At 26.0% G+C, this 27,446-nt stretch overlaps 1 protein-coding gene across 4 annotated transcripts in view; it reads left to right on the top strand.

Annotated features, from left to right (window-relative positions):
• The window catches only part of LOC145840680 (uncharacterized), a 36,795-nt gene that overhangs the window by 4,483 nt on the left and 4,866 nt on the right, over positions 1–27,446 (top strand). For 2 of the 4 annotated variants that reach the window (XM_082948003.1, XM_082948005.1), the window contains exons 3-14: positions 7,751–7,948; positions 13,409–13,574; positions 17,274–17,450; positions 17,595–17,771; positions 18,004–18,137; positions 19,595–19,740; positions 19,862–20,014; positions 22,466–22,595; positions 22,652–22,741; positions 23,269–23,443; positions 24,271–24,388; positions 24,588–24,714. In XM_082948003.1, coding sequence (XP_082804129.1) covers positions 7,751–7,948; positions 13,409–13,574; positions 17,274–17,450; positions 17,595–17,771; positions 18,004–18,137; positions 19,595–19,740; positions 19,862–20,014; positions 22,466–22,595; positions 22,652–22,741; positions 23,269–23,443; positions 24,271–24,388; positions 24,588–24,714 — 1,791 coding nt within the window. The remainder of the gene's footprint in view (positions 1–7,750; positions 7,949–13,408; positions 13,575–17,273; positions 17,451–17,594; positions 17,772–18,003; positions 18,138–19,594; positions 19,741–19,861; positions 20,015–22,465; positions 22,596–22,651; positions 22,742–23,268; positions 23,444–24,270; positions 24,389–24,587; positions 24,715–27,446) is intronic. The other 2 variants (XM_082948006.1, XM_082948004.1) reach the window with 2 other exon arrangements.

Genomic DNA, 27,446 nt, shown 5'->3' with positions numbered 1-27,446 from the left:
ATTTGATAAGTTTTTAAAGTATGAATTTTAAGACTATTTATTAAATATTAGAAAGGTTTATTACTTTTGATTTATAACTTGAGTATGTTCAAAAAGGTTTATATTAGTGTTTAAAACTCTCAAGTTAATGTGTTTTAAAATGTAGTATTTCATCGTTTTATGAGTCTTGTTTAAATCTCTTGCATGTTAAGTTAAAACATTTATAATATCAATAGCAATCAAATACACTAAAAGGAATCTTATCAAGGGCCTTAATCCACACAAACAGTAAAATAATAATAGTTTTGATATTAAAATGCTTGTATTGATTAGAATGTTAGTTTAATTGAGTTTTCTTATATATTTGTTTGTAAAATCTTGAATTAGTTTCATTAACTAAGGAGCATTTGATACAACTTGAACAAAAGTATGAGGCATCTATGCTTAATCAAATAATCTGATAGGTATTTATTTCAAGAAGCTCAAACACTAGGAAAAACAAAAACTTCAACTTTTTTGCACTAACTAATCTTTTTTAAATTATGATAGTAGAACAGTGTCATTGCTCCAAGGTTATATTTTGGTAACAAAGAACTCACATATTGCTGTTATGGTTTATCAAAATTACCACATTATAATCAACTGACCTGGTCTAACAATAATTTTCATTTATTTGTTTTTTTATAAACTGTTCCTTGATTCTAAGCTGACAGTACATTCAGAAGGTCAGTAACATACATTTGGTTGTTTATGTACAGCTAAAAACGAAATTTACCAGTAACAAAATTTAAATTAAATTTGCCACAACTCAAAAAGTTATATGTATTTAAAAATTTATAAAATATGTATGTAAGTCTTATTAATGTCAACAAGCCATTTTATTTTTACAAAAATTTAAGTATTATTTGAGATATAAAATATAATAAGTTTTAAAACATTGTTACTAAAAGTAGTTTTTAAATATCTCAAAAAATATTTTTTTTCAAAAAAGAAAAAAATAGTTGTAGATATTAATAAGACCTACAAACGTACTTTTCAAATTTTTAAATATATATTACTTTCTGAGATATGGTCTTTGAGTAAGTTTTAAGAACTTGAGTTGTCCGAATTATCATGTAGCCAACCAGTACATGTATTTAAATAATTTACAGAAAGGAAGTTTTTACTTAAAATAAAATCATTAAAAAAATTTTTTTTTGTGTTTTTGTCTTAAGTTTATAAAGATTCAGTGATTTTAAGTTTATTTCAAAATTAGAATTTCACAGTGGTATTACTACCAGTGATCTTCAGTCAAAATAAACTTGCAAAATCACTACATATGGTTTTATATATATTGAAAGTTAAAAAACTGTTTGGGCGTCTTAATTGTTTTTAAATAAAGTTAATAAGTTTGCTTTTGTTTAAATAGGTATAAGTAAAAGAAGTTAGTAGATTACGTAAACAAAATTTCATGCTAAATACTTCGTGTATAAAATCTTTAACGGAAAAGACAAAAATGAATCATTGGAACAAAAACATAAAAATAAGTACAACAGACATTGCAAACTATATAGAGCACATTGTTTACGTTTTTTCCAGTTTTTAAGTAGGTATTTTGCTTGATGTCTATAGGTGTTCATGAGTTCTTTTCTTCTGTTGATACACTTCCTTTTCTCCTCTAAAATTGTTAGAGCCTCAGTGATACGGGAACCGGTCTAAATTGCACGAAGACAAAATTGCACAAGGGGACTAAATTGCAAGAGAACAAAGTTGCACGAATGCACAAAAATGCACAATGCCAAATTTGCAGGAAGCCAAATTTGCACAAATTACAATTTTGCACAAGAGCAAAAAAATACACAAAAGAAAAAAAACAAAAAAATGTTAAAAAAAATAAACTTTAAAAAAATAACTTACTGACCGAGGGGTTAGGGGTAACAGTGATATTAAAACAAAAAAAAGAAAATAAAGAAAATAAATAAATAAAATTGATAAAAAGATTAAAAACATAATTAAAAAAAAATTAACTTGGGCAAAAATGTCTCCGTGCAATTTTATCCCCTCGTGCAAAAGTATATTTGTGCAATTGTGCAATGTTGTCCCCTCGTGCAATTTTGTACACTCATGCAAATTTGGCAGTTACCCAATTAGTACATAGTTTGCAGGTGTCCAGGGACGTAGCTAGCTCAAAAAAGTTACAAACCTGCAAAAATTTATACATCTGAATTGATGTGTGATAACGTCCTGGCAGGAACACAGCAATTTAAACTACCTAAAATATTATTGAGAGTTTTATATGAAAATATGCAGTTATGTAAATAAAACTTATGTTGAAGTATGAGTGACAACTGTATACAAGGAAATTTATTTTACTCCACACCCCTATGACTCTTGTGTTGCCACGTGTGTAAACCCATTAAACTTTCATTGAAAACAAGTATAAGAAAATAACAATTTAAATCAAAAACATGTATATTGTTTTAAAATCAAACATTTTATGTAGTCACTAGATACAACATTAAATAATGCAAATTTTTGTAACATAAAATTGTATGATTTCAAATTTGAAGAAAAAGCTACAGCTTCCATTAGAATCAATTTTGAAATGCAGCTTTTTAACAAATTAAATCTTTAATGCACTAAATGTATACAGTTTAGATGTTTTTAACTCGTTTTAGTTTTTAGAACACTTAAAAAGTGCTAAAGAGTACATATATGTCAAAATTTTCTCTCAGGATTGCATAACTAAGTATAAATGAATACTAAAAGCTAAGAGAGCAGAGCTTTTAAAGCTGAAATAAAAGCAAGTTTTTTTTCGCAGAAACTTATCAAGTTACGTGCCTGTGTCTTTTCTTGTCCGGTTGTTGGATTTCTTTGATTACACTCAAAGGATCTCATATTCTTGATTTTTTCTTGTCTTTTATTTTAGATATTCAATATTGTTTTATGCACTGCAATTCTTTTTTTTGTTAGTCCTAAATATACCTTGTTGTCGTTATAAGACGCTATTTTAGCTTCATGTATGACATTTTGTTTTATTCATAGTTTTTCAATGGACATTCGTGTTTTTTTTGTAGTTGCACTTTTTTGAACAATTTTACCACCCTCAGACAATCATGAGGCAAATACCAAGTATGATTGAAAAAAGGACCAACAAAACTCAAGCATTAAAGAATTATTCGACTCATCAAAGAATGTATACAATGAAGCACTTAAAAAGAAGTGGATCCAACAAATAGATAAATACTGCAAAAAAAAAAACGAATTTCCATTAAAAAATAATGAATGTAGAAAAGGAAATGTCATTGAGAATACTGGTAGTAATACCATTGCAAAACTCTAGTTTTGAAATAAACTTAGAATCACTGAGTGGTTTATCTGAAGCTCTTTAAAGTTTGTTAAATTGAGCAGAGATATATTAGCTTATTTTAAATTTATTGAATATTTTAAATTTATATGAATTAAAGTTTTGATAATACCACATGGTTCATCAGACAACAAGCTCTTGTTAGGCTAAGACTTATTTTTTTATTTTTGAAAACTGTCAGTCTAGCGCAGGGTTTCCCTCTTTAAAGAAATTAAAAAAGCAATGGCCCCCTTCAACAACATTACTCATAAACTACGATAAAAAACACCAAAGACCTTTTTTTGCTCTTCATTTGCAACTCAAGAATATCTAGTGTAAGTTTCTAAACTACCATATAATACACATAAGACCTTTTTTTTTTGCTCTTCATCTGCAACTCAAGATTATCTAGTGAAAGTTTCAAGTTATGGCCTCATGGCCCCCCTGTGTCTCCTTTACTGCTCATGGCCCCCCTCTTCCCCCTTTGCTGCTCGTGACCCCTTGAGTATCTGTCATGGCCCCCTAGGGAGCCACTTGGCCCACTTTGGGAAACCCTTGTCTAGCGAAAGAAACTTAAATCGTCAATTTATAAACAACTAAAAATGTTATACAATGAAACTACTATTTGCTGGTGTGATCAGTGGTGTTAGCCTTGCCTACTTGCCATGCATTTAATACGTTTTCAGGTTGTCAAGACAATTAGTTTGTAATATACAGTAGACTACCGCTTAAGTACGCACTTTTTTTGGTACGCACCTCGCCTTAAGTACGCACTTACCTAGAAAGACAAAAAAAAATCTAAATTTTCTTAGACTTAGATTTTTTCTAAAGACTTGTTCTATAAAGTCATTTTCTGACGCTTTCCATCATTTTTTCTAAAATTTCTAATTTTTTTTATTAAAAAACTTACAGAATATCTGCAAAAGAAAGGCTAATTTTAATGTGACATAATACAAAACTAGTTATTCACAAAAACTAATTAAAATTTATATAAAGTCAAAATAAACATATAAATAGAAGCAACAACAACAAAAACTAAAGTTAAAAAAAAATATTGAGCATCTTATCATTGTGCACTTATACTATAAATGTTTCTACTGATATAAACTTTCTTACAAAAACAGTCCTGAAATTTTTTTCTTTCAATTAAAAAAAAATCAAACACATTTTAGCTAATGGAAAATTATAATAATGTAGTAACTAAACTAAACTTAGCTTGACTAGCATTATGTAGAAACTTTTGATAGAAAAAATAAATCATTTTAAAGTCTATTAAAAAATGTTGCAGATTAGAATTATGTATCAAATGTTATTTAAAATAAAAAGACTTGTTTATTTGGCTTAATTATTTGGTGGATAGTGGTAAGAAAGAAAACAAACAACTAAATATCATATTATACTATGTCGTCAAAAAGTACGCACTACCCCTGCTAAGTACGCACTTTTTGGTCGGGTTCAATTTGCGTACCTAAGCGGTAGTCTACTGTATTTAAAGTGTTTCATTCTTAAAGCTTGACAAGCTGTTTAAAATATTGACAACTGTTTGTGACGTTCAATTAAAACAACACTCATGTTTGAATCAGTTTGAATAAGTTTATTTTACCAAAAGCTTGTGGTCTGATGATCTAAGTGGTAAAACTTTTTGTTAATTTGAGCTTGTTTTAGGGCACAAGAAAGTACAGGCTCTGATAGCTTTTGCAGATGTTTTCTTTGACTTAAATGTCTTAAAAGTTCTAATTTGTTATTTTACTTATAATAAAGCTAGTTTTTATGAACTTTAATCCAGTTAATTTTCCTCAAAAATTGTGTTTTTTTGTTCAAGTATTAATTTATGTTACTAATTTTATAGCTTTTTTAAATCTTCAAGAGATTTTGTTTGGTTTTTTGTTCTTGATACTTTATTTTTCAATTTCCCCACAATCTCAGGTTTACTCAAGCTAATTCGATGTAACTCAGGCTATTTGCTGGTATGATCAGTGATGTCAGCGTCGTCTATTTTCCCTGCATTTTTAAATACGTTTTAAATACATTTGTCTTTCAAGGTATTTTTTTACTTATAAGAGCGACAGTCCTAAAGTTTTTATGACTATTTTCTACAAGGATGGAGTGAATAAAAACAGAGTTGTTACACACTCAGGATAACTCAGGCTAGTTTGATTTTTTTGCAAAGCTCTTAAGAATTTGGATATTTTTTATTAAATCTTAGACTTGTTTGTATGACTTTCTTTTAATGTTATTTTTTATTCGTTTAGGTAAAAAACTTTTTTAACATTTTTTTTTTCGTTTTTTTGGTTAGTTATAACTATATTTTTTTTCTACTTTCTAATAACCCTGCAATCTCAGGATAGTTTTTGGTCACACAGGCTTGTTTTGTTGCCTTATAGAGTGATAATTTTGTATAAATAAGATTACACCTTTAAAAATCATCAGGAGGTCTATAGTATTTCATTCTATTATTTTGATCTACTTGAATGCTACCACTGCTTTTAGTGTTTGTAGCAGGGTTTCCCAAACTTTTTTTCAAATGGCCCCCTTTAAAGAAATGAAAAAAACTATGGCCCCCTTCAATAAGATTACTTAAGAAACTACCATTAAAATCACCTAATATTTTTGTTTTTGTTTTCATCAACAACTCCAGAATATCTAGTGTAAGTTTCAAAACATTTTCAGTTGTAAACTTTAACTGTCCTGTTTTTTAATTTTTTTTTTCTTAATAAATTTTATTAATTTAAAGTTTTAGTAGTTTAAACTAAATTATATACTGTCTTATTAGTGTTAAGCACTGAGGTTCTTAAAAACTCAAGAAAAATTGATGGTCGTTAGGAGTAATAAAATAGTTCTCGGCAGTTGGGCAACATTTGTTGGACAATCATGAGTGTGCGAAAAATTATAAAAAAGAGACCTTTACAGTCTTCGTGAGAGCGGAGAACTCCTTTTAGCTACATATTCTAGAAGCCTTATGCATTCAAAATTTAAAGTCCAGTTTATGTAAGCAGAAAAAGTTCGTATACCAGACTAGACTTTTTAAATTCTTATTTTAAGTAATTTTAAAGTTATTGATTTCACGTAAGTTTTTTATTTTCAAGTGTAGTTTTATTTTAATTTTTTATCGCTGGTTTATTTTAGTTTTATTATTTGACAAGTTTTATTGGTACAGCAAAGTTCTTTAGTATAAGCATTTAGTTAATTCTTACACTTGATTATTACGTCACTATATATTTTAAAACTTTAAACTACACTATGTTTTTATTTCAATTTCAATTCAGTTTAATTTAGTAAGATACAATTTTTGACAAGACTTACTTCGAAAGTACTCAAATAAGTTTAAGAAAAAAATGAAATGTGTTTTGTTATATATATTTTTTAAAACTACCACTTTAAAAAAAACCTAAGACTTTTTTTATGATCTTCATCAACAACTCCAGAATATCTAGTGTAAATTTCAAAACAACCATTAAAAATATGGTATTTTACAATATCGTTTCAAATTATGACCTCATGCCCCCCCTTTGCTGATCATCTCCCGCTGAGTATCTGTCATAGCTCCTTAAGGGGCTCTTTGCCCCTTTTTGGGAAACCCTGGTTTATAGCATTTCTTTTAAGTGTGTTATTAATTGTTATAGACACTAGTGTGTTGACTGTATAAAACCTTGACAATAATTTAAGTAACTAAGGTAACAATGATATAATATTAAATAATGTTGTAACATATTTTGACAACTGTATTTTAAAAAAAATTTCAGTTCAATATTCCAAAAGCTTTCTTCTTATTTTTTTCTTATAAAAATTTAAGTTAAAAATTATTACAGAATTTGACATTTCTAAAGTTTTGAAACTACATAAAGTATTTACTATTTAATTTAATACAATATTTTTTTCCTATTTAAATGAAGCTGTAAAGTTTATTTTCATACCATATGTTCATTATTCTGTTAAAAATGTTATTAATTATTTTTTTAAATTTCAAAACTGTAAAATAGGATAAACAAGAATTTTTTTCAACAAGTAAGGCGCTAGGAGCTGTAAAAACTTCTACACTCTAAGATTTTTCTAAGCTATAAAATAATAACTCGTTTATGATCTACTGGCCGGATTTGAAAAATTAAAAAAAATATATATCTGGCTAAATCCAAATCCAGATACTTAGATCCGGTAGATTACTAATTGTAAATTTAATATTTTACTGTTTGTGTTAGCATTTGGTTATATTAATTTTATTGAAATTGTAATTTTCAATGCACAAATTTTATTTTTAATAATTTGTTCGGTTAAAAAGACCTGAGTGGCTAGGTTTAGGGATGAGTCAACCCAACAAAAATATTTAGCTAGCTTTAAACTCAATTTGAACGTTTTTAAAATAAATTCAAGAAACATACGCCCCCTATTATCAAAAAAGTATTTAAATATTGAACTTCGTTAATTTCAATCTTAATTTTTGTTTTACAGAAGTGAGGAAGTTTTCAGTCTAAAGCAGGAATTAAGTCTTATAAATAAAGAGGTGGACAAATGTCATGGAAATTACAATGCAATGAGGAAAGAATGCGAGGTTCAAAATCAATTAGTTTTAGAGCGTAATAAGAAAATTAATGAATTAGAATCAATAATTACAGAAGTAAACAAGGAAAATTCAAGAATAATTAGCAAGTAACTATTTTGTTTAGCATTTTTTATCCATTAACCTCAAAACATTTTATAAAAAATTAAATTAATTAAATTAATAAATAAAAAATTATTGTTTGATTTTCTATAAGTCACAATAACCTAAAAATGCTTTATTTGTTACGTATTTATTTTCAAGCTCTAAATTGTAATTATTTGTCTTAAGTAAAAAATACTGCTCAATTTACTGTAAAGTAAAGAGCTTATGTAATATAATTATAAATGTGCAAACTAACTTTTTTATAACCGGGTTTATTTGCTCTAGTTTTAAAATATGAAATTTTTCACAAATATAAATCTTAGTTAAAGCAATAAATGTTTTAATCTAAAAAGACCAATTTGTAATACAACATTATTGTTATATTCTAGTAATTAAAGAATTCATAACTAATTAATTTGTTTGTATTTGTTTATAGTTTTATTAAACGTATTTAATATATTTTTCTAAATTAACATGATTAACTCTTTGTAAGTGCAATTCAAATAAACTAAAATCTCAGGCTGTTTTTGAATTTTAAGTTAAATTTATAAATAAACCAAATTCAATAAGTTAATTAGTTGTTGAAGTTATTAACATGGTCAATTACTTTGTTTTGATTTATGTTTGCCTTCACTTGTCACTGTCTTACTAACTTTTTAATGCTCTAGTACAGGGGTCGGCAAACTGCGGCCCGCGGGCCAATTGCGGCCCGCGAAGGGTAAATCTGCGGCCCGCGAGCACGTTATTTTTTTGAATGGAATGCGGCCCGCGAAAGAAAATTTTGTGGCCCGCGAGCATGTAAAAGTGGCCCGCTAAGCAAAAATATATTTCAAGTAACCTTTTTTTCGGTAATTCGATTTAATTTGTTTAGTTTGGTTTTAAGTCTCTGTATAACATTTAAAAATAATTAGAAGAAGTTGCTAATATAATTAAAAAATGTGAAAAAGACAGATTAGCATTATAACAGGATATTTTTCTGAGTTTCATAATAACTTCTATTTTCCAACAGCAAGTAATTATCTGAAAAAGGAGTGCTTGAATTTAATATGTTAGTTATATTATACCTATTTATCAAATAAACTAAATGCAAATGTTTTCCATTTTGTACAAAAGTAATGCACAGTAATTAACTAAAGTGTCATTTCTTTATAGCTTAGATATTCTTTCCAATATTTTTTATACCTAAGTTTCTTTTATATATTTTTTATTTGTAAATGTTATGTTTTAGTGTAAAAACATTTAAAACAACATAGTAAAGAAAAAAAGGTTTATCTAAGTTTTGTTTTGACACATTTTAATTTTTTAGAAGTTTTCTTCGCACTTGAACTAATTTATATGCACACTAACTTAAAAAAATGCTCATATTTTAAACCACTTTTTATAAAATACTTTAGTTAGTTTAAGTTTAGTTCATGCACAATTTTCTAAGTTTGTTTTTCTACATGTAATATCTAAATTTGTACAGACACAATTAAAACAATATATATGATATAAACTAATATAGTTTTTGTTAGGTATACATTTTCATTTATCAAACATTGATTTTGTCAAACTAAGTTAACTTTTATGCTTTGCATATCAATACACACATTTGCTGTTTTTTGGAGCTACCTATTTAATATAAACTAGACTTATAGATAGTTTTTAAACATTGACACACACTCAGACTATCACTATTTGAAGACTTTAAATCTCAGGCCAACTAAGTCATTTTATAAGTTTTTGGCTAGAATTGTTTTTTGTATACAAAAATATCAGGAATATTTTTATTAATTCAGGCTGGCTTTTTTGCTTAAAAGAGTGGCAAATTAAACTTATGATGTAAGTTTTGCTCAATCTAAATTGTTAGTTTAAGTTATAATATATGTTATAATATATCAAGTTCAAGCTTTGAACTTGAAAATTTATGCTTAAAAATTTTGGAAAAAAACTTGAATTTGAGAATTTTTGAAAAATCCTGGAGTTTCAAACAATTTTTACATGTAAAGTAGTAAAATTTTAATTTGACACAAAAAATTTAGCAAATAAACATTCTTTATTAAAAAATATACTTTAGTAGCTTAACAGTGTTTTTTAATATTGATATACTTTATAAGACACTTTTTAAACTTTAATTAAACTTTATACTAAAAATAAAAGAAGGAATTGTACTTCTAAAAACTTTTGGTGCATTGCACCTTTACTTGTAAAATTTCACCGATTGTTTTGCTTCGTGTTTGAACTAAACCAAGAAATTATACTAAAGTGTCAAAGTTAAAAAAACATCTCTAATAAAAATTCTCAGATGAGCAATAGTTTTTCTATAAGTGCTCTTATCTTAAAATATTGATTAAAGTCATAATTTGATTTATGCGACTTTATAACCTTAATGCATTTTTTAAATAGGACTTTTTGTTGTCATTGAAGAAATAAACAAAAGTTTTTTATTACTGCCAACAAAAACTCTTTAAAAAAGTTTTCAATTATAAACGGTATCTCATTATTAATAATAAATTTTGCTACTATATAACTTGCCTTAACTACTTTTTTTTTTCTGATAATTCTGTAGTTACTGAAGATAATCATGTGCTTTGTTGGAACTGACTTTGGTGATTTGTTTTTTTATCGTTTCTCGCAATAACTCCTAACTAACGTTTTTTTTTTGTTGCTCGTCTTTTATTTTACAACTAATATTTTTAAATTCTTATTGCAGATAAAGAATTGCTGTAATGCTTAATAAAAAAGAGGTTTTTCTCTTCGCTAATGACTCAATTAAGTTTTATACTTATGTTAAAATTTTTTAAGAAAGTTAATTGTCCATTCCAGCTGACTTATATTTTTTTGGCATGTAATTTGTTTACTGTTAATAAGTTTCGTTATTTCTTTAAGTTATGAACTTTGTTTTAACTGGGTTGCTACACAAACAGGCTATTTTAAAAGCTTGAAAACTCAGATGTGTGTGAAACTTTTATTTCAAACACTTTAAATAAATCTTGGAATTCCCTGAATAGTTTTTATGACTGTAGTGTAGTTTACTAATTGTAGTTTTTTCTTGTTTTTTTACACTTTGTGTACTTTTTAATGATGATGATACTTTTACTAGGTACTTAAGCTTGATTTACAACGATTTACTTGATTTTTAAACTTTTAATGAACTTTGGCTGGTTTGATACAACTCAGACATTTTGCTTTTTAAGTGACAACCATTTAAAAGACTAGTTACAAATAAGATATTTTATTTAAGTACTCGAGAATTAGTTATGTTAAAGAATTTGTTCTAGCTTTCTATAATAAAAACAGGTATTAATTTTATTAAATTAACTAATTACTAAATTTTACTAAAATTACTAAAATGTAAACTATCTAACATGCAAAAACTTTTTTTTGAAGTTAATATTCTTAGAAATATGAAAAAAATGGGTTGATAATCTAACAAATATATAAAAGTAACTAATAAATTGTCTTTTAAGTTTGGTTTTTATAGAGAGTTAAATTGTATGTAAAATTACAAAAGTATTAAATTTAACTTAGTAAGTGCTTATAAAAGTACATAGTTTATTAACACTTAAGTATATTAGTCAGTGTAAATTTTATTCTAATTTTATTTAATTTAATTTAAATAGTCGTTCTATATATAGCTAAAAGTTATTTAAAATGATAAGGTGAATAAAAGTAAAACTTTTCTCTAGTTTGACTAAAACTAAAACCAAAAGATTATTCAAATGTCACTAAAACTAAAACTGCGGCCCGCGAAGGCTTTGTAAACTTGAAATTTGGCCCGCGACCACCAACTGCCTGCCGACCCCTGCTCTAGTAGCTCATAAAAATATTGTGAAGTGTGTTATCATGTTAGAACTAGTACGTTAATTGAAAATGAAACGAAATGTGATTTCTTTCTTTGCTATTGCCCGCCATGAGATGGACTGACCACCTTGGTTTCGGAGTTTCCCTACTTAAAAGGGGTTAAGAGTTGGTTTTGTCCATATTATTCAACTAAATGGTTGAGTAAGCAAATATACCTTATTCAAGAAGGAATATTAAAACACCCTAGCCAAGCTGTTTTACTAATCTTAATAAGGCGAATAAACTAAAGTACAATTAATATTTACACAAATACAATTAAAGTTAGTGAAAGCTTAGTTTAGCAAACTTATTAGACTAATTCTATAGTAAGTATTTAGCTTAGGCGAAAAACATACAATATACAATAAATTTAGATTAAATTCAAATATAACTAACGAATCATTGAAATGTATCGGTACATGTACTTCCAACTGAGCAGTTCCAAATTCAGTGCTTAAGTTAATTTGAAATATATCTCTAGTAATTTGACTAAACATTTACAAAGACAGTTCTGTAATCAAACAACACTTAACAATAACAAAACTACACTGAGACTATTTAACAACTTTGTGTATTCTCACACTTTCTCTTAGTTGTTTGCTTGATTTCACTAACTCTAATTAACTAACAGAAGCTTATTTGTGTGTTTTAAACATTCAATGATTAAATATTAATTAGAACAAATACAATTTTTATTGTTTTTTTTTTTTTTAATTGCACTTTTCGCCTTTGCAACGCAAGGACGTCAAAAAAAGTTCAACTTTGACTTTTCATTATAGTTTTTCTGTTAGTTCTGTATTAAAATAGTTTTTTTTTTCATTGCAAAGATAATCTAATGTTTGACTTAATTGTTTAGACCTACATATTAACAGATTTTATTATAAATTATTTTTCTCTTTAAAGACTTTTATCTTTAATGAGACCATCACTGAGGCAAAAAAAGCTAGTCCAGAGTAAACTTATCTGCTGAAATTAATAGTAAGTACGCTAACCATTAAAAGCAGCATTCAGAAAATGAAAATAAATCCACTTCTGTAAATAATGTGTGTAAAAAAATTATACAGTACATACTTAAAAAGCTGTATCAAAAATATTAATATAAAAAGTTTCAACTAAATATAGATAAGAACAGTTTTCAAAGTAATTAAGCAGCTATTGACGTTTCTTTTTGTAAATAGTGTTTCTTTCTGTTCCTAACCATAGCTTGCCAAGATCTGGGTCCAACCATAATCAATTTTGAAATTAGATCAAGATTTAGCTCAGCTCAATTTAAAGAAAGCTTCTAAGTCTTTAACCTAAATTCAGATCCGAAACAGAACCAGATATTTTTTTTTCAAATCAAAATTCTGCTTTAAGCAGAATTAAATCTTTTTTGTAATCAAAATCTACTAAGATTCGGTCGGATCTTGGAAAGTTATGAACAAATCAGGTATTTTGATCAGGTAGACCACTAGGAAAAACTCTGTAAGGTTTATTTCAACACTGAAAAGCTTTTTTTATGGTTAATTTAATTTTGTTTTTTAGAAGCGCGCAAAAAGAAGAAGATTATTATACAGTAAATCTTATTTTTAAAGTAGTGTTGCATAGTAAAACTTATTTGTTTTATTAGCATTATATACAAATATTGATAATAATATTTACAGCTACAAAAATCAAGAAGCAGAAAGTGTTGCCATCCATAAAGAAGAAGTGCAGTTTTTAAAACAAAAAATTGAAAAATTCTATGAAAATAATGGAGATGAACTTAACTTATTGAGAGAAAAGTATGAAGCCGAAATCTTTGAATTAAATAAAAAGTGGAATTCAGAAGTAAATAAATTAAAAAAAAAATCACATTTTAATGATTCAGGAATAAATTGTAAAAATAGGAATTTTCAAAAAACTTTATTTTAACAATTTTTATAAATATTTAAACTATTTTCAAACAAGAAATACTATTTGTTATATGGTATACTCTGTGTGTGTCTTGTTAGGTTTTATTTAAATTATTTTTTATGCGCCAATGTTTCATTTTCTGCTATAAAGTTTTTTAAATAACCTGTTTTCTACTAACTCAGGCTATTTGAAAGTTTTTCATAACTTTTAAAGAACTTAAGGTTGTTGCTATATTCATACTTTTAAAAGTCTAAATTATTTATTTTTTATCTTAGTTGTTTTAGTTATTGTTTTTATCCTCGCTTATCCGGCCCTCGCTTTTACTGTCCCTTGTTTATCCCGCTAGTTTAAGTTGTGAATAAGATCTAAATAGTTCAGCTGAAATCAATGTTTACTTTTTTAAACTTAAAGTCTCTACAATGAAAACAATAAGCTAATTATATACCTAAATTATTAAAAACAAAATTTCTTTTAAATGTTTTGTTTGTTGAAAAAAATAAAGTAATAGAAAAATCGATGTTTGAGTTATTTTATGCATTGAAAAATATTAACGAGCCAGATTATTAAAAAAAAGAATGTAATTTTTCTTATGCGGCCAAAGGCTAATGCGGCCATAATTACAAAAACGCTTGCCTAACATTGCCGAATTAGCGAGGATGCACTGTAGTAATTTTAAATATAAATGGATAGCTTATTTTAAAAGATTAATTTTAAATATTTTTTGTTATTTAAAAAAAATGATTTAATTCATGTAGTTTTAGGTACATAAGACATTTTACCTTATATTTTTGTTACTCTGTATTGGTATAAAATACTTGGTTTTGTATAAGTTGAGATGTTAAAAAAACAGTTTTCTAAATCAAAAACAGCGGGATTTTCGCAGGGTTGCCACAAGGTCAGGAAAAATCAGGAAATTTGACAACAAAAGAAAGAGTCAGATTTTAATAGTTAAAATTTACAAAGTTCTTTTTTTTCCAAAGCCTTCAAATGGTAAAAAAATCCTTTTAAGTCAGATTAATATTGGAAAATTTTTCTAGAAATTTACAAAATAATTTAACTTCCAATGCCTATATCTGGTATGATTAATAAAAGATCATTTATAAAACTGCAGAATTTTTCTATCAACATATTGAACAAATACCCTACTTGAACAAGCAGTTTTGTAAGCTTTTTAGTATTGATCATCTGTAGCAAAGACACTTCCATATTGAAACTCAAACTGTGATATATACACAAAAGTTTATCTGGCATAATTTTAAAATCAAAGTGTTTTTTGTTTAATAAATAATTTTGGCAGCAAAATTTGAGTTAAAAATATATGAGTGCTAAAAGAAAAGAAATGAAGCCCACAAACTGTGCCTAGATTTAGAGAAAAGATTCTCTTTTACAAGTGTAGGGGCAGCAGATGAGAACGATTTAAATAAAACAAGGCAAATGGTTTTAGTTGCCAAGAAAATGAAGCGAGATGCAGACCAGATGAAGGAGACCCTGTTTTCATTAGATGAGGGGGTTGAAGTGCTAATAAAGAAACGGAGAAAATAAATTTTAGTACATATTTAAAAAAAACAGTGTTTGATAAGCTCTTTATTCTTTTAGGTTTTTAATTGTAAAATTTTGTTATTGTTATAAGGTTAAATCGTAAAAGTTCCTTATATATTGTTTCGTATATTTAGATACATTTATGTTAGGAAATGCTAAAAAACTGTTTTTTTTTTTTCAGACAAGCTGTGTTTATCAGGTAATAATACAAGTATTTTGTTGATATAACTGTTTATTGCAAAATAAACATACACAGATGGTTCAAGTGATGTAATGGAAGTTTGATGATTGAATTCAGCAAAAAAAAACTTTTTTTTAAACTGTATTAAAATAAGATTGAAAGCTATATATAGTTAAAAGTGTTAGATTATATATTTTAGAATAAGTTTAAATTAAGAGTTTGATTTAGAAAAGTCAGGAAAAAGTTATGAAATTTTTCTCAGCTTGATCTGTGGCAACCCTGTTTTTGCTGATTAAAATATTTTAACTCACAAACATTTTTATATATAAAAAGTATTAATTTACATTAATGTCGGTGAGAAAAAATACTCATACAAGCTAGTTCTTTTTTTGTTTGATGTAGAACGTTATAATCAAAAACTATACGAGTTTAAAAAAACAGATTATATAAGTTTAAAAAATATAAAATTTTCTTTTTTTTTGTTACTATACTTCAGATAACTATTCAAAAATGTTTAAGTTTAAGCGTTTGTTAACAAAGATCCGAACGAAACAAGTCCACTGGAATATATAATAATAAACAGTAATCTTTTTTTATTTTCGTATTTATTTATTTATTTTAATTAAGTAGTTTTTTGATTTTTATAGCTCCGTTGAAGTGTGTTAACCTGGTAACACACATAAATATGTTTAGTGTACTAAAATAAGAAAATTGTTTAATTTGTTATCATTATACTTCAGATATTATTTTTGTGCCATAAGTTATAACTTTTTTGGTCATTATACGTAATAAATCTTTTTAATAAAATGTCTGTAATTAATAACTCAGTTTAGCATTTTAGAAGTACATAGCTTAAATTTTTGAATGAAAAGTGTTGTATACTTAATTAGTTAAGTATAGTGTAGAGAAGTTTATTTATTTTGAAAAACTTTGCGAGTTCTCATTATTTTTTGCGCATAAACACAATTAAAATTACTAGCTTATTTTCAAATGAAAATACATACTATATATAAACAGTAGGAAGCCTATAAATATAGTTACTTTTGAGTTTACCGCTATTTTTTTTTACACTTGGCAAATATCACAAAACCACCCTGTTCAAAATTTTAGATGATTATAAGAAACTTTCACCTTTGCAGAATTCGATTTTCCGAAACCACCCCAATGCAAACTGTGGAACCCATAAAATGCAACCTTAGAGTTTTTAGCTGTTTTTTTTATATGTGGCAATTATCACATAAACACATTGTGCACAACTTGAAGCAATTTAAATGAATTTTTATGGAGGCACTTTTTGATACTTTGTAAAAAAAAAGAAAATTTAAAAAAACTTACAATAAGTGATAAAAATAACATAAAATCAAAAAGTGCCTCCATAAAAATTTCTTTAAATCATCTTAAATTGTGAACAATATGTTTTTGTGATAACTACCACATGTAAAAAATCCAGCTAAAAACTCTAAGTACGTATTTTTCGGGTCCCAAACTTAGTTTGTTTTGGGTTGGTTTCAAGAAAATCTGATAAAGCCAATGTGAAATTTTCTTTAAATAATCTAAAATTTTGTGCATGGTGTTTTTGCGATATTTTCCAAATGTAAAAAAAAAGAAAACTCAAAGGTTGCCGTATTTATAAGCACCCTTTTAGACGATGTTGCTCTTGGTAAGTAAAACTGTTTGAAATTAAAATTACTGACATTGGCGCATTTGACATTAAGTTGCAATACTAGTTGATTTGAATATCTGTTAGCTAGTTGCTTTGACTGAAGCACTAGATTCAGCAAAAAAAAAAACAAAGAAGCTCAGTCCGACAACATCTTTCCTTAACTACTTAAAATTTTTACTATTCAAATAAAATTGTTATCATTTTAAGCTAAATATAACAAAAAAGAACTAAGTATTTTAACAACGTTAAGGTTGAATATATTACAAAAGAAAATGAAATTAGTTGTCAAAAACTACGGGATGAAATAAAAGTCCAAAATGATAAATTAAAAGAACAAAATAATAAAACTCTAAAAGAAAATGAAAAGTATAAGTCCTTACAAAAACAACTAAATGAAAACAAAGAACAATTATATTTGTCGTTAGATGTAAGTTTGGTACTTTTATGAAATTAATACGTCTATTGTAATTCTTCTCAGTTGCTATGTTTTTTATATTTATTAGTAAAGCTTTTGTTTAAAATATTTTGATCAGTTTGTCCTTATAAATACTCTTAAAGTTTTATAAAATAGAAATTTAAAGAAGCTAAGCAAAATAATGCATTGGAAGTAAAACGTTTTTCAAATAAAAATACAAAATTGACTGAGGAAATAAAGAAATTGAAGATATACATGCAGGAATTGCAAAATGAACAGTTTGAAATTGAAAAATGGAAGCAAGATCAATACCAACATAACTTGAACATACAAGTCTGTTGTAATTTTATGAAAGTTTTGTATAATAAAGTTGAAATTCTTAAACTCGTTTTGTAATATAAGCATACTTAAAAAGTTCTTAGTCTTGCTAAATGTTGCCACTTATATTAATTTTACTATGGCATGCTATAAAATTTTTATTAACTTTAAATGACTATTGTTTACTTTTTTAGTTGTTCTAAGTTTTTTATAGTATTATAAATACTATGCATAAATTACATTTCAGAAGTTCCAAGAAAAAATTGACGATTTTTCTAAAAGTAATGAAGTTTTACAAATAAGATTTGATTCTTTATCAGAAATTTTGAAAATGCAAGAAATTGCTGTTACTAATCACAAAGAAACTTCTGATCAACACAAGTAATTGAGAAAAGACATCTTTTAAAATTAGCTTTATTTAAACCATATATTTATAATTTCATTATATATTTTTTCAAACAAAATTCGAGTCTAGCTATGAGTATCACAGCTTAATAACTACATTTTAAATTTTACCCACTGATTTAACTTAATAATTCAAACGTTGACAGTGTTTTTTGCTAACAAGTGACAAGCTGCAGCTTAATTTTAGTTACAAAGTTATTGCGATTTTGTATTACAAAGCCAAACATAACAAAAACATGCTATTTGTTGATACATTCAAAATAATTCAACTGTTTAGTTAATAACAAATTTGACAGAGTAATCTATCATTTTTACTATTACTATTTTATTACAGATTTGCAATTTGAAAATCCAAATTTGAAAATTTGTAGATGTATTTCTTAAAATAATAAAACTTAAGTTTATATTCAAAATATACTGCTTTAAACTGTACAATTTTATAATGTAACACTGCTTGAAAGCTTTTATTTAAAAGGTGATTGTTAAGATTATGTTTTATTTTAAAAACTGTATGATGGTCAGGGTTTTATTTAAGGTTAGATAAAGAATTGTTATACATAAATAAAATAATTTTTATTACTGTATACTATATGAGTTAACATAAAGGTTTGATCATAGCATTTCGATTCTCAGACCACAAGTCTTCGGTAGACTGAGAGCCGAGTTTAAATAGATTGACGACTGCAAGTTTTCGGTTGCGACTGGCTGACGAGTTTCAATAAGAACAAAACCCGGAAATCAGTCTACCGAAAGCTTGTTGTCTACTGACCGAATTAGTATGATCCAATCTTATTTTAGCTTGAGCTTGCCTCAAAGCATATGAAAATCAGGGCTTAGGCGCTGTAGACTTTCGCAGATGTTTTCTTTGATTGTATACAATATATTCATATATATATATAATTTTAAATACAAGCATTACATACTTTAAAACTTGGAGTACTGTTTAAATACTTTTACACTTTCTTCAGTAAGTTTTTAAAATTGAGTATACTCGTTTTACAGCAAACACAACACTGTCACATGCAAAAAGTGTACAAAAAATAGTTGCTACAAAATATTGTTTAAGTAAAATTACTCAAACAGTTAAACAAAAATTATATATATGTTTAATAATGTAATAATTCACTTTGTAGTTTATTTTTTATTAACTGTCTATCAATGTTTAAATTTTTTTATTCTTATTACATAATTTACACTTTTTTTTAAATGTATATATTTTTCTATCATATTAAATTTTTTTTGTATATTTTAAAAATATTTTTCAAGTACTTTTTTAAACAATTGAACTAAAGATTTACTCGCTGTTTTATTTATATTAATGTTAGACTTTCATAGTAATTTGTCAAAACCAAATGCGGTTTCTCATTTTCGTATTAGAGTAGTTTATATAGAAAAAAGTTACATTTGTAAAAGTAACCTGATATATTTAACAGTAAAAATGAAGCATTTGTTATCATTTCTAAATGGAGGCATAAGGTTTTTGAATTAATGGTACAGCTAAAAACTCAAGAAATTATCTGTAACAATGTAAACTCAAAACATAAAGTTGAATTGAATAACCTTAAAAATGAAATAAAGAGTTAGTTTTTATTTATGTGATTTAGTTACTAATAAAATGTAATGTTTGGATAAAAGTACTAACAAAAGTAAGTAGTTATAATGACTTTTTAATTAAAAGGCAATACAAACTTTGCTTCTAGATTTACAAACTGATTTCACAATTAAAGTTAGTCAATTAAAAGACGTAACAGCTCAAGTAAGCTTAAAAGAACATCATAACAAAAAATTTAAATTCGAGTTGCAAGAAAAAGATTGTTTGATTAAAACATTAGAAGTACAAAAAAGCAACTTATGTAAGTTTATTTGAACAAATTAATTGATGTCATAAACTTTAAACTCTATAAAAATAAAGAAGTTTGAACAATTTATTTGAAAAGAATTAAATGTTTAATATTCTAAATGTATTTCAGTTAATAAAATAATGTATATTTAAACTTATTAGTATTTACTGTATTAGACTTTTTTTAAATTTAAACGCCTAATAAATCTAAAAGTAACAATACTTTGAAAAAAAAAATAAATTATAACTATTGTTAGTTTGAAATAATATTTTTCTAAAATAATTTAACTTGAAAATTATTTAAAAATATAACTTGTAATAGGTTTTTTCTCTTGGTATTGATTGAAAATAATAGAGTCTCATTTTGACTGTTTCCTATCTTTATCTTTTTTGAAGAATCATATGCGCTATAAACATCAGCTGTTTTTTTAAGTTTGATAAATAGACCTAAATTATGCACTTGTAAGGTTATAATGTAGTGTACAATCACACTGAAGACCTTAATTTAGTTTAACCTAAACTATACTAATACTAATATTGAATAATACTTAGGGATACTCTAAATAAAACTAGGCATGATAATCAATGAACATACTGTATTATTAAGGAACCATTGCAAACACTAACAAATATATATTAATTTATATTTTGTACATTACTTTGAATGTTATTAAAACCTTTAAATACAATTTAAATCTAAAAGAACTATACTTTAAGAATTTTTAAACTCAAATGAGAATTAACTGCTTAAAACTACAATTGTAAAAGTACTTATGAGAAGAAAACATTGTAAAATAAAAACTTTACACTAAACAATCAAACAATATGAATGTCTATTCTGGAATAAAATGTTTACTGCGGCAGGCTGTGGCTAGAGGGTAGCTGTCTAAATTGTACGAGCGTACAAAATTGCACGAGAGCACAAAATTGCACGAAGATACTTTTGCACGAAGGGTTGCTTTTGCACAAAGACACTTTTAAATGGACAGAAAATTTTGCACGGGTTATTTTTTTTTTCATTTGTTTTTTTTTTTTATTATTTAGTTTTTTTTTACTATCACTGTTACCCCTAACCCTTACTCTTGGTCGGTAAGTTATATATATATTTTTTAATTTTTTTTTCTATCACTGTTACTTCTTACCCTCGGTGGTAGCTTTTTTTTCTGTTTATTTTTTTATTTATTTATTATTTTTTTTTTATTATAAATTTTATTAGTTATTGTTTTATTTTTGTTTCTACTATCACTGTTACCTTTGACCCCTACCATCAGTCAGTAACTTTTTTTTCTTTCCTTTTTATTAAAATATTTTTTGGTTTTTTTATGTTTATTTTTAGGTTTTTTCTGTATTTTTTTACTCTCGTGCAAAAATGTAACTCGTGCAAAATTGTCTTCGTGCAATTTTGTGCCCTCGTGCAATTTAGACCCGTTCCCGTGGCTAGAATGCCCCCACCACTCTCTGTGGCTGGTTTATATAGCAATGTTCTTAACTTTGTTCAACATTACATCAAGAGTTTTGACTCATTTTTTTCTCCTTATCTTAACTGTATGAAAGTTGCATCAGTGTTTGCATGCGTCTCTTTCTGGGGTTTCCCCTTAAACACAAAACGGTTTGAAATACAATTTGATGTACCGTACATACTCTTTAAAATACCAATTGTTGTGTTAGCGTAAAAGAATTTTCTTACAATAAAAGGAGTCAATTTTATTTTTTTTTATAAACGACTTCCTTTAGGCCTTTTTAGCAAATCTCTATTTTTTTGCATCAAAAAATTATTTTTGGTTACTTTGCACAGATTCTTTTCTAGCAAAAATGTGTAAAGCAACCTAAGAATTCTGTTTAACGTTCTGTGGTTTGCCCACTTCTAGATTATAAATTGTAGTTTTTACTGTTTTTACCTAGATTTTTTCGTAGAAAGTGCGTAAAAATTAATAAGTAAAATGTAAATAGTTAGTAAAATGAGATAAATTAGGGGTAGGCAACTTTTTTTAAGTGTAGAAAAATTAGGTCCTTGGCGGGCCGGAGTAGTTCAATTTCATTAAAATCACAAAAATTACTCAATTTTCTAATTAGTATTAACAGAATGCTAATTTTTTTGTACTATTTTATTATACTTAGTGTAAGTTTCAAATCTCCTGTAAAATGTGCCTGAGATCTTTTTAGAAATATTTTTGGGAAAAAGAAAATTATGTTAGAACACTTTTCTTTATTTCAAAGTTTTCTTTGCAGCAAAGTTTTGCACATTTTTAAGCGAATTGTTAAAGGTTTCCGATCTTACCTTTTATAAGGTTTTTTTGTTGTTTTATAAAAAGTGGATAAAAATTTATAGAATTTTTTATTTGTTTCTTTTTTTTTTCAGTAAATGGTTCTTTTGATTTCTATTTAACGTAACTTTGTTTAAAATAAGCATCATCATAAATTGTCTCTAGTTTTCAATGAGTTCAAATAGTGGTTTTTGTTTTAGGTAAGTCTTTATTGAGTATTACGAAACAAATTAAAGATTTAAATGAAAATGGAAACATAAAACAAGTTTACGAGGTACTTTCAGACAAGGTTGTTAGGCTACACCAGCGTTTGTCTTTTGCTAACAATAGGTATTATTTAGCTTTTTTTCTCGCTTTAAACCTTTTATTAACAAAGTTTTTTATAGGTTGTTGGTTGTTCAGGATTTGTTTAAGAGAAAAAATGTAAAATCGTCCATACAGAAGAAAACCTTTAACAAAAATAAATCACATCACAAGTATGACTAAAAGATAAAAAAATTGTTCAATTTAATCTGTTCTAATATTATAACCTATCTTTAAAATGTTTTAGAAACATTATAAGTTTAACTTAATTAAAATTGGTATCTTTTGAATTTGTTTAATATTTTAGTGAGAAAGCATTTGTTTTTTATCAACTAAACTTTCCAACTAAATGGATTAAAATTGCAGTTTAGTTTGATTTGCTTTATAAATGAAAAGTTATGGTGTAACTAAAATACTAAACATTGTCAATCCTAAAAAAAAGCTTATAGAAAATTTCAAACACATGTAAACAAATTTTTAACTTCTAAAGCCAAATAAAAAAATTCATATTTTGCAGATTACAGTTAACAGTACAGTTTATAGCACCTACTTGTACAATAAAAAAATTTGAAATATGTCTTTTTATTAGTAAATATAGGAACTTTGCAATATAATTTAAAAAATAACTTTTTAGCTCAGCTCTTTTTTTTTACCATTTGTGAACAATTTATTCTTTCTAATTTAATAATTCTGAATTTAGTGAAAACTTAATACATGAAGCAGAAAAGTTGACTGGGCAACAAAATTTGTTACGGAAGAAAATGTTAAAAGATCATGCAGATTTTGAAATGGTTTTAAAAAAAGAGGAGATAAAAAATCAAGAGTTGGTAAGAGATATTGAGCAATGGCGTGAAAAGTTTGAAGCTACAAAAAAAGTAAGAAAGTATTGTTTCATTAAGATTAAATATTACAGGTCATTTAAAAAATATAAATTTTAAAACTTTATAATGTTTTTTTTCAATGTCAATAACCCCTTTCAAAAATGTAATTAATTAACATAATGATTTTTTGTAATTCTAAACTAATACACTATAACTTTTATAATATTTTTTAGATTTAAATTAAAACATACACAGCTTTTATAGATTTTATTCGTTTCTTTTATTTTACACAAATATCTATGCTCCTTTCAATCTATATGTTAGAAAATATTTCAAAGTTTTACATTTAGTTAGTAAGCTATTAGCTAAATTTGCTGTAAATAAAACGTTTCTGACTTAATTATAAAGTTTTTCAAAGAGTTTATATTATAAGTTATTTGTTTAAAACATAACATAATTTTAGATAATAATTAAAACAAACATTTAGGCTTAATTTTTGATTAAAGTTTTACCTTTATTAACTCATAAATCTAATCTAAGAGTGGGAAACTTAAGACCCGAATGCTGAAATCTCTGGTCCGCAACTAGTTTTTTATTAAAATCAATTTATATAAAAATAAAATTTTTTTTTTTTTGTAACAAAAATTTGAAATTTGCTCTTAGTCTGACTTTTCAGCACACGGTAGTTGTTTTTAAACGATCATTTAATAACGGTTTTACTTTTAAAGAGTTTTCTCAGTTGTTATAATATTTTTTAAACAAGCAAAAAGTTTTTTTTTTAACAATTCCTGCCCGCGAAAAACTTTTTTGGTCAATCTGGCCCACTGACTAAAAGAGTCGATTCTATAAAATGATTTAGAATTGATTTTATTTGATTTTAGAGCCTAAGTGAAACTGAGAAAGCTTTAAAGAACGAAGAAATGTTACATGAGTGTTGCAAAGAAGAGCGTGAGCTTGCTCTGGAAGAAATTGAAAAGCTTCATAGGTATCATGAAAGTGGTAGGAAAATTGCTATTATTACTAATAAGAAAATAATATAATTTTATATCGTGTGTTTTCGTTAAACTAGTAAGTTATAAATCTTCTTGTAAAAATTATCTGCACAAACTCCACATAAAGATAATTTAAGTACAAGTTGTGACATATTTAATTCATTTTTAACATTTTTCATTTAGTAAAAACAATCAAAATATTATAGAACTTGATGAAATTACTAAACAAAATGAAGAAATCTGTCGTGAAAAACTTCAGGCAGAGTTTGATAAAGTTAAGAAACTTGAAAAACAAGTTGCCAAGTCTGTTCTGACTCTGCGAAAAACAGAAAGGTAGTTTTAACTGGTATTATTTTTATTTAATATAGTTAAATATTTTAAAATACTTAAAAAATAGCTCATATTTGTTAATCAACTTTTACATTTACGGAAGTTTAGTAGTAAGTGCTGTTAAATTTTTTATGTAGCTAAGTATAATTTAGTTGTCCAACTTTCCTTAACACAAAAATTTCATTTAAAGCTATAATAAGAGTTTTTTTTCGCAGTGGTTTTCACGATGTGCATATAAATTATTCTACTGTGCACAGAAATTTTTTAAAGGTAGAGAAATATTTCTTAAATTACGTTTGTTTGTACTTTTTTATTATAAAAATATATTGTGCGCTTTTTACTTTAAAGATGACAATCAAAGTTTTCAATTTAAATATAAGGAGAATGATCAATTATGAATTTTGAATTTTATTAACAATACAATGTTTCTCTCGCTTGAAACTAGTCAAACTAAATCATCAGTTGAATAAAATCTATTTATAGCATAGGTTAACAGTTCTTAAAACGGTTCATATATATCAAGACCTCAAAATATTGAATACTATTTTTTTTTGATAATAATTTAAATTTTTTTGTAGTCTAGATTGCACAGCTTTTGAAAAGGTTAAAGACCACTAATTTACAGAATAAGCTTTAATTTTTTAAATATTTAGAGTAACTCATTATAACCTTAATATAACTTGGAAACTTTTAGCATTAGCATATAGTCTTTTGATCGTACACTTTTATTTACAATTGTATAGCATCTGTAACAAATACTTTTAAATGTATAAAAGTCTTCATTTTGAATTTTAAGTGTTAAAATAACTTGAAGATTATGGAAAATTAAGGATATAGGTTAAAGAAAAACACAACTCAAACCGTTTTTATAAGATAAGCTATTAAGTAGTATCAGTGTGTGTTATAAGGGTATAAAAATATAGTCAGTAAAAAATTACTTAAAGCTTTATTTCAAGGTTAGATAAACTTAGTCTGTTTTAGCTTACTGAAAAATTAGCATTAGCAGTTATAAAAGAATCATTGAGGTAATAAGATATTTTCAATTTTCACAGCACTTTTATCTTCTAAAGTAAGCAATCGGACACTTTCTTTAAATCTTTGAACATCTATGAGCTTAATATTTAAAAAATTATTTGTTTTATATTTAGACACAAGTCATTGAACTTTTGATTTTGAAATTAAAAGTAACAAACTTTTAACATTTTTTTTCATTTATTAGTAATTAAAGTAACAAACTAAGAACTTTTTGACCATATATTATTAAATTAATTATGTTAAATTTCTCGATAGTCTAAAACAAAAACTAAGTTAAAAAACTAACTTAGTTTTTCTTGACTAAAGTCACATCTCGCGAATCTAAGCACTCGTTTTGTTACGCACTCTCGTTTACTTAAGCATTTTAGAATTTTCAAAAAAAAAGGAAATCTTTAATATTTTTTTTTGTTTAATGAGTTAGTAATACGTTAAACTTGTAAACCATTTTAAATGATATGATAACATAGGAAGAGATGAATTTTCAACAAAATTTAATTTTTAGGTTGTGCCATTCAATAAAACCTATTGAACTCTATAGCTTTGCTCTTTAATTTTTAGGTTTTAAGCACCCTTTTATACCTTTTAATCAAATAAGGTACAATTTTAAGTTTATTCAAAATATTTATAACATAAAGTTTTGTTTCAACTCAATAAATTAACTTATTTTTAGCTAAATAGTTCCTAGCTTCTTTTTCTCTGATACCATGCAACATGAGCTTAATATTAGGTGCGCAAGGAACATAGGTTTACTATCATTTTAACCCGCGATCATTTTTAATCCGATCATTTCTACCCCGATAATTTCTAACCCGATCACTTCTAACTCGGTCATATATAACCCGATCATTTTTAACCTGATCATTTCTAACCCGATCATTTCTAACCCGATCAATTCTAACCCGATCATATCTAACCCTTTTCAAAGGTTTTTTTTGAGTTTCTAACTTATCAATAAAATAATTGTTCCTTTTAGATTTACTTCAATCAGTGTTTGTTTTGAAACCAAACTAATGTTAACAAAATTGTTCTTATATTTAAATATAGTTTACTTTGTCTTAACGAAAACTTAATGTTTATATAATTGTAAGTAAAATATTTTTTTTATAATCATCTTATTTTAAATTATTATAAATTTAAATTATTTTCCTTATTACGAATTTTTTCATCATATCAACCTACTTAAATCGACATTATTTTTCTGATTGGAAACAGATTAACTAAATTGATTTTTTACCTGCTTTGTTGAATTCTGAAAGTAAGCTGTTAAGAGTAAACTATATTTAAATTATAAATACTTGTCATTTAGGTAACTTGAATATTATTTCGACACTAGTAAATTTAAACTGTTCCAAATGTAATATTCAGATACAAAGATTCTCATATTACAGTCTTTAAGCTTTGTTGTAAGTCTAGCGCAAGCGTTGTATAGTTGTTGACTAATATATTACTTTTTTATAGTCTGTAAGTTTCCGTTTTCAGCTTAAAAACTTGCACAAATTGTTATACAACTTGCAAAGACCTGCTTAGATAATGGAATTAAAACAGTTTTTAATCTAGGACCTAGGACAAAATATTTTTAGCGCTTTTTTGTCGTTCATCAAACTATACTTTAAACGATTTAGAACACTTTTGTTTAACTTTGTTGAAAATCATAATTTTTTCATATAATTACTCAACAGATTTGTTTATTAATGTAATAA

Source organism: Thalia democratica, chromosome 7 (assembly GCF_965202585.1).
Source record: "Thalia democratica chromosome 7, ktThaDemo2.hap1.1, whole genome shotgun sequence".
In the NCBI taxonomy this organism is placed as follows: Eukaryota; Metazoa; Chordata; class Thaliacea; order Salpida; family Salpidae; genus Thalia; species Thalia democratica.
Note: the sequence above shows the minus strand (reverse complement) of the source record. Positions and strands in the feature narration are given on the sequence as shown.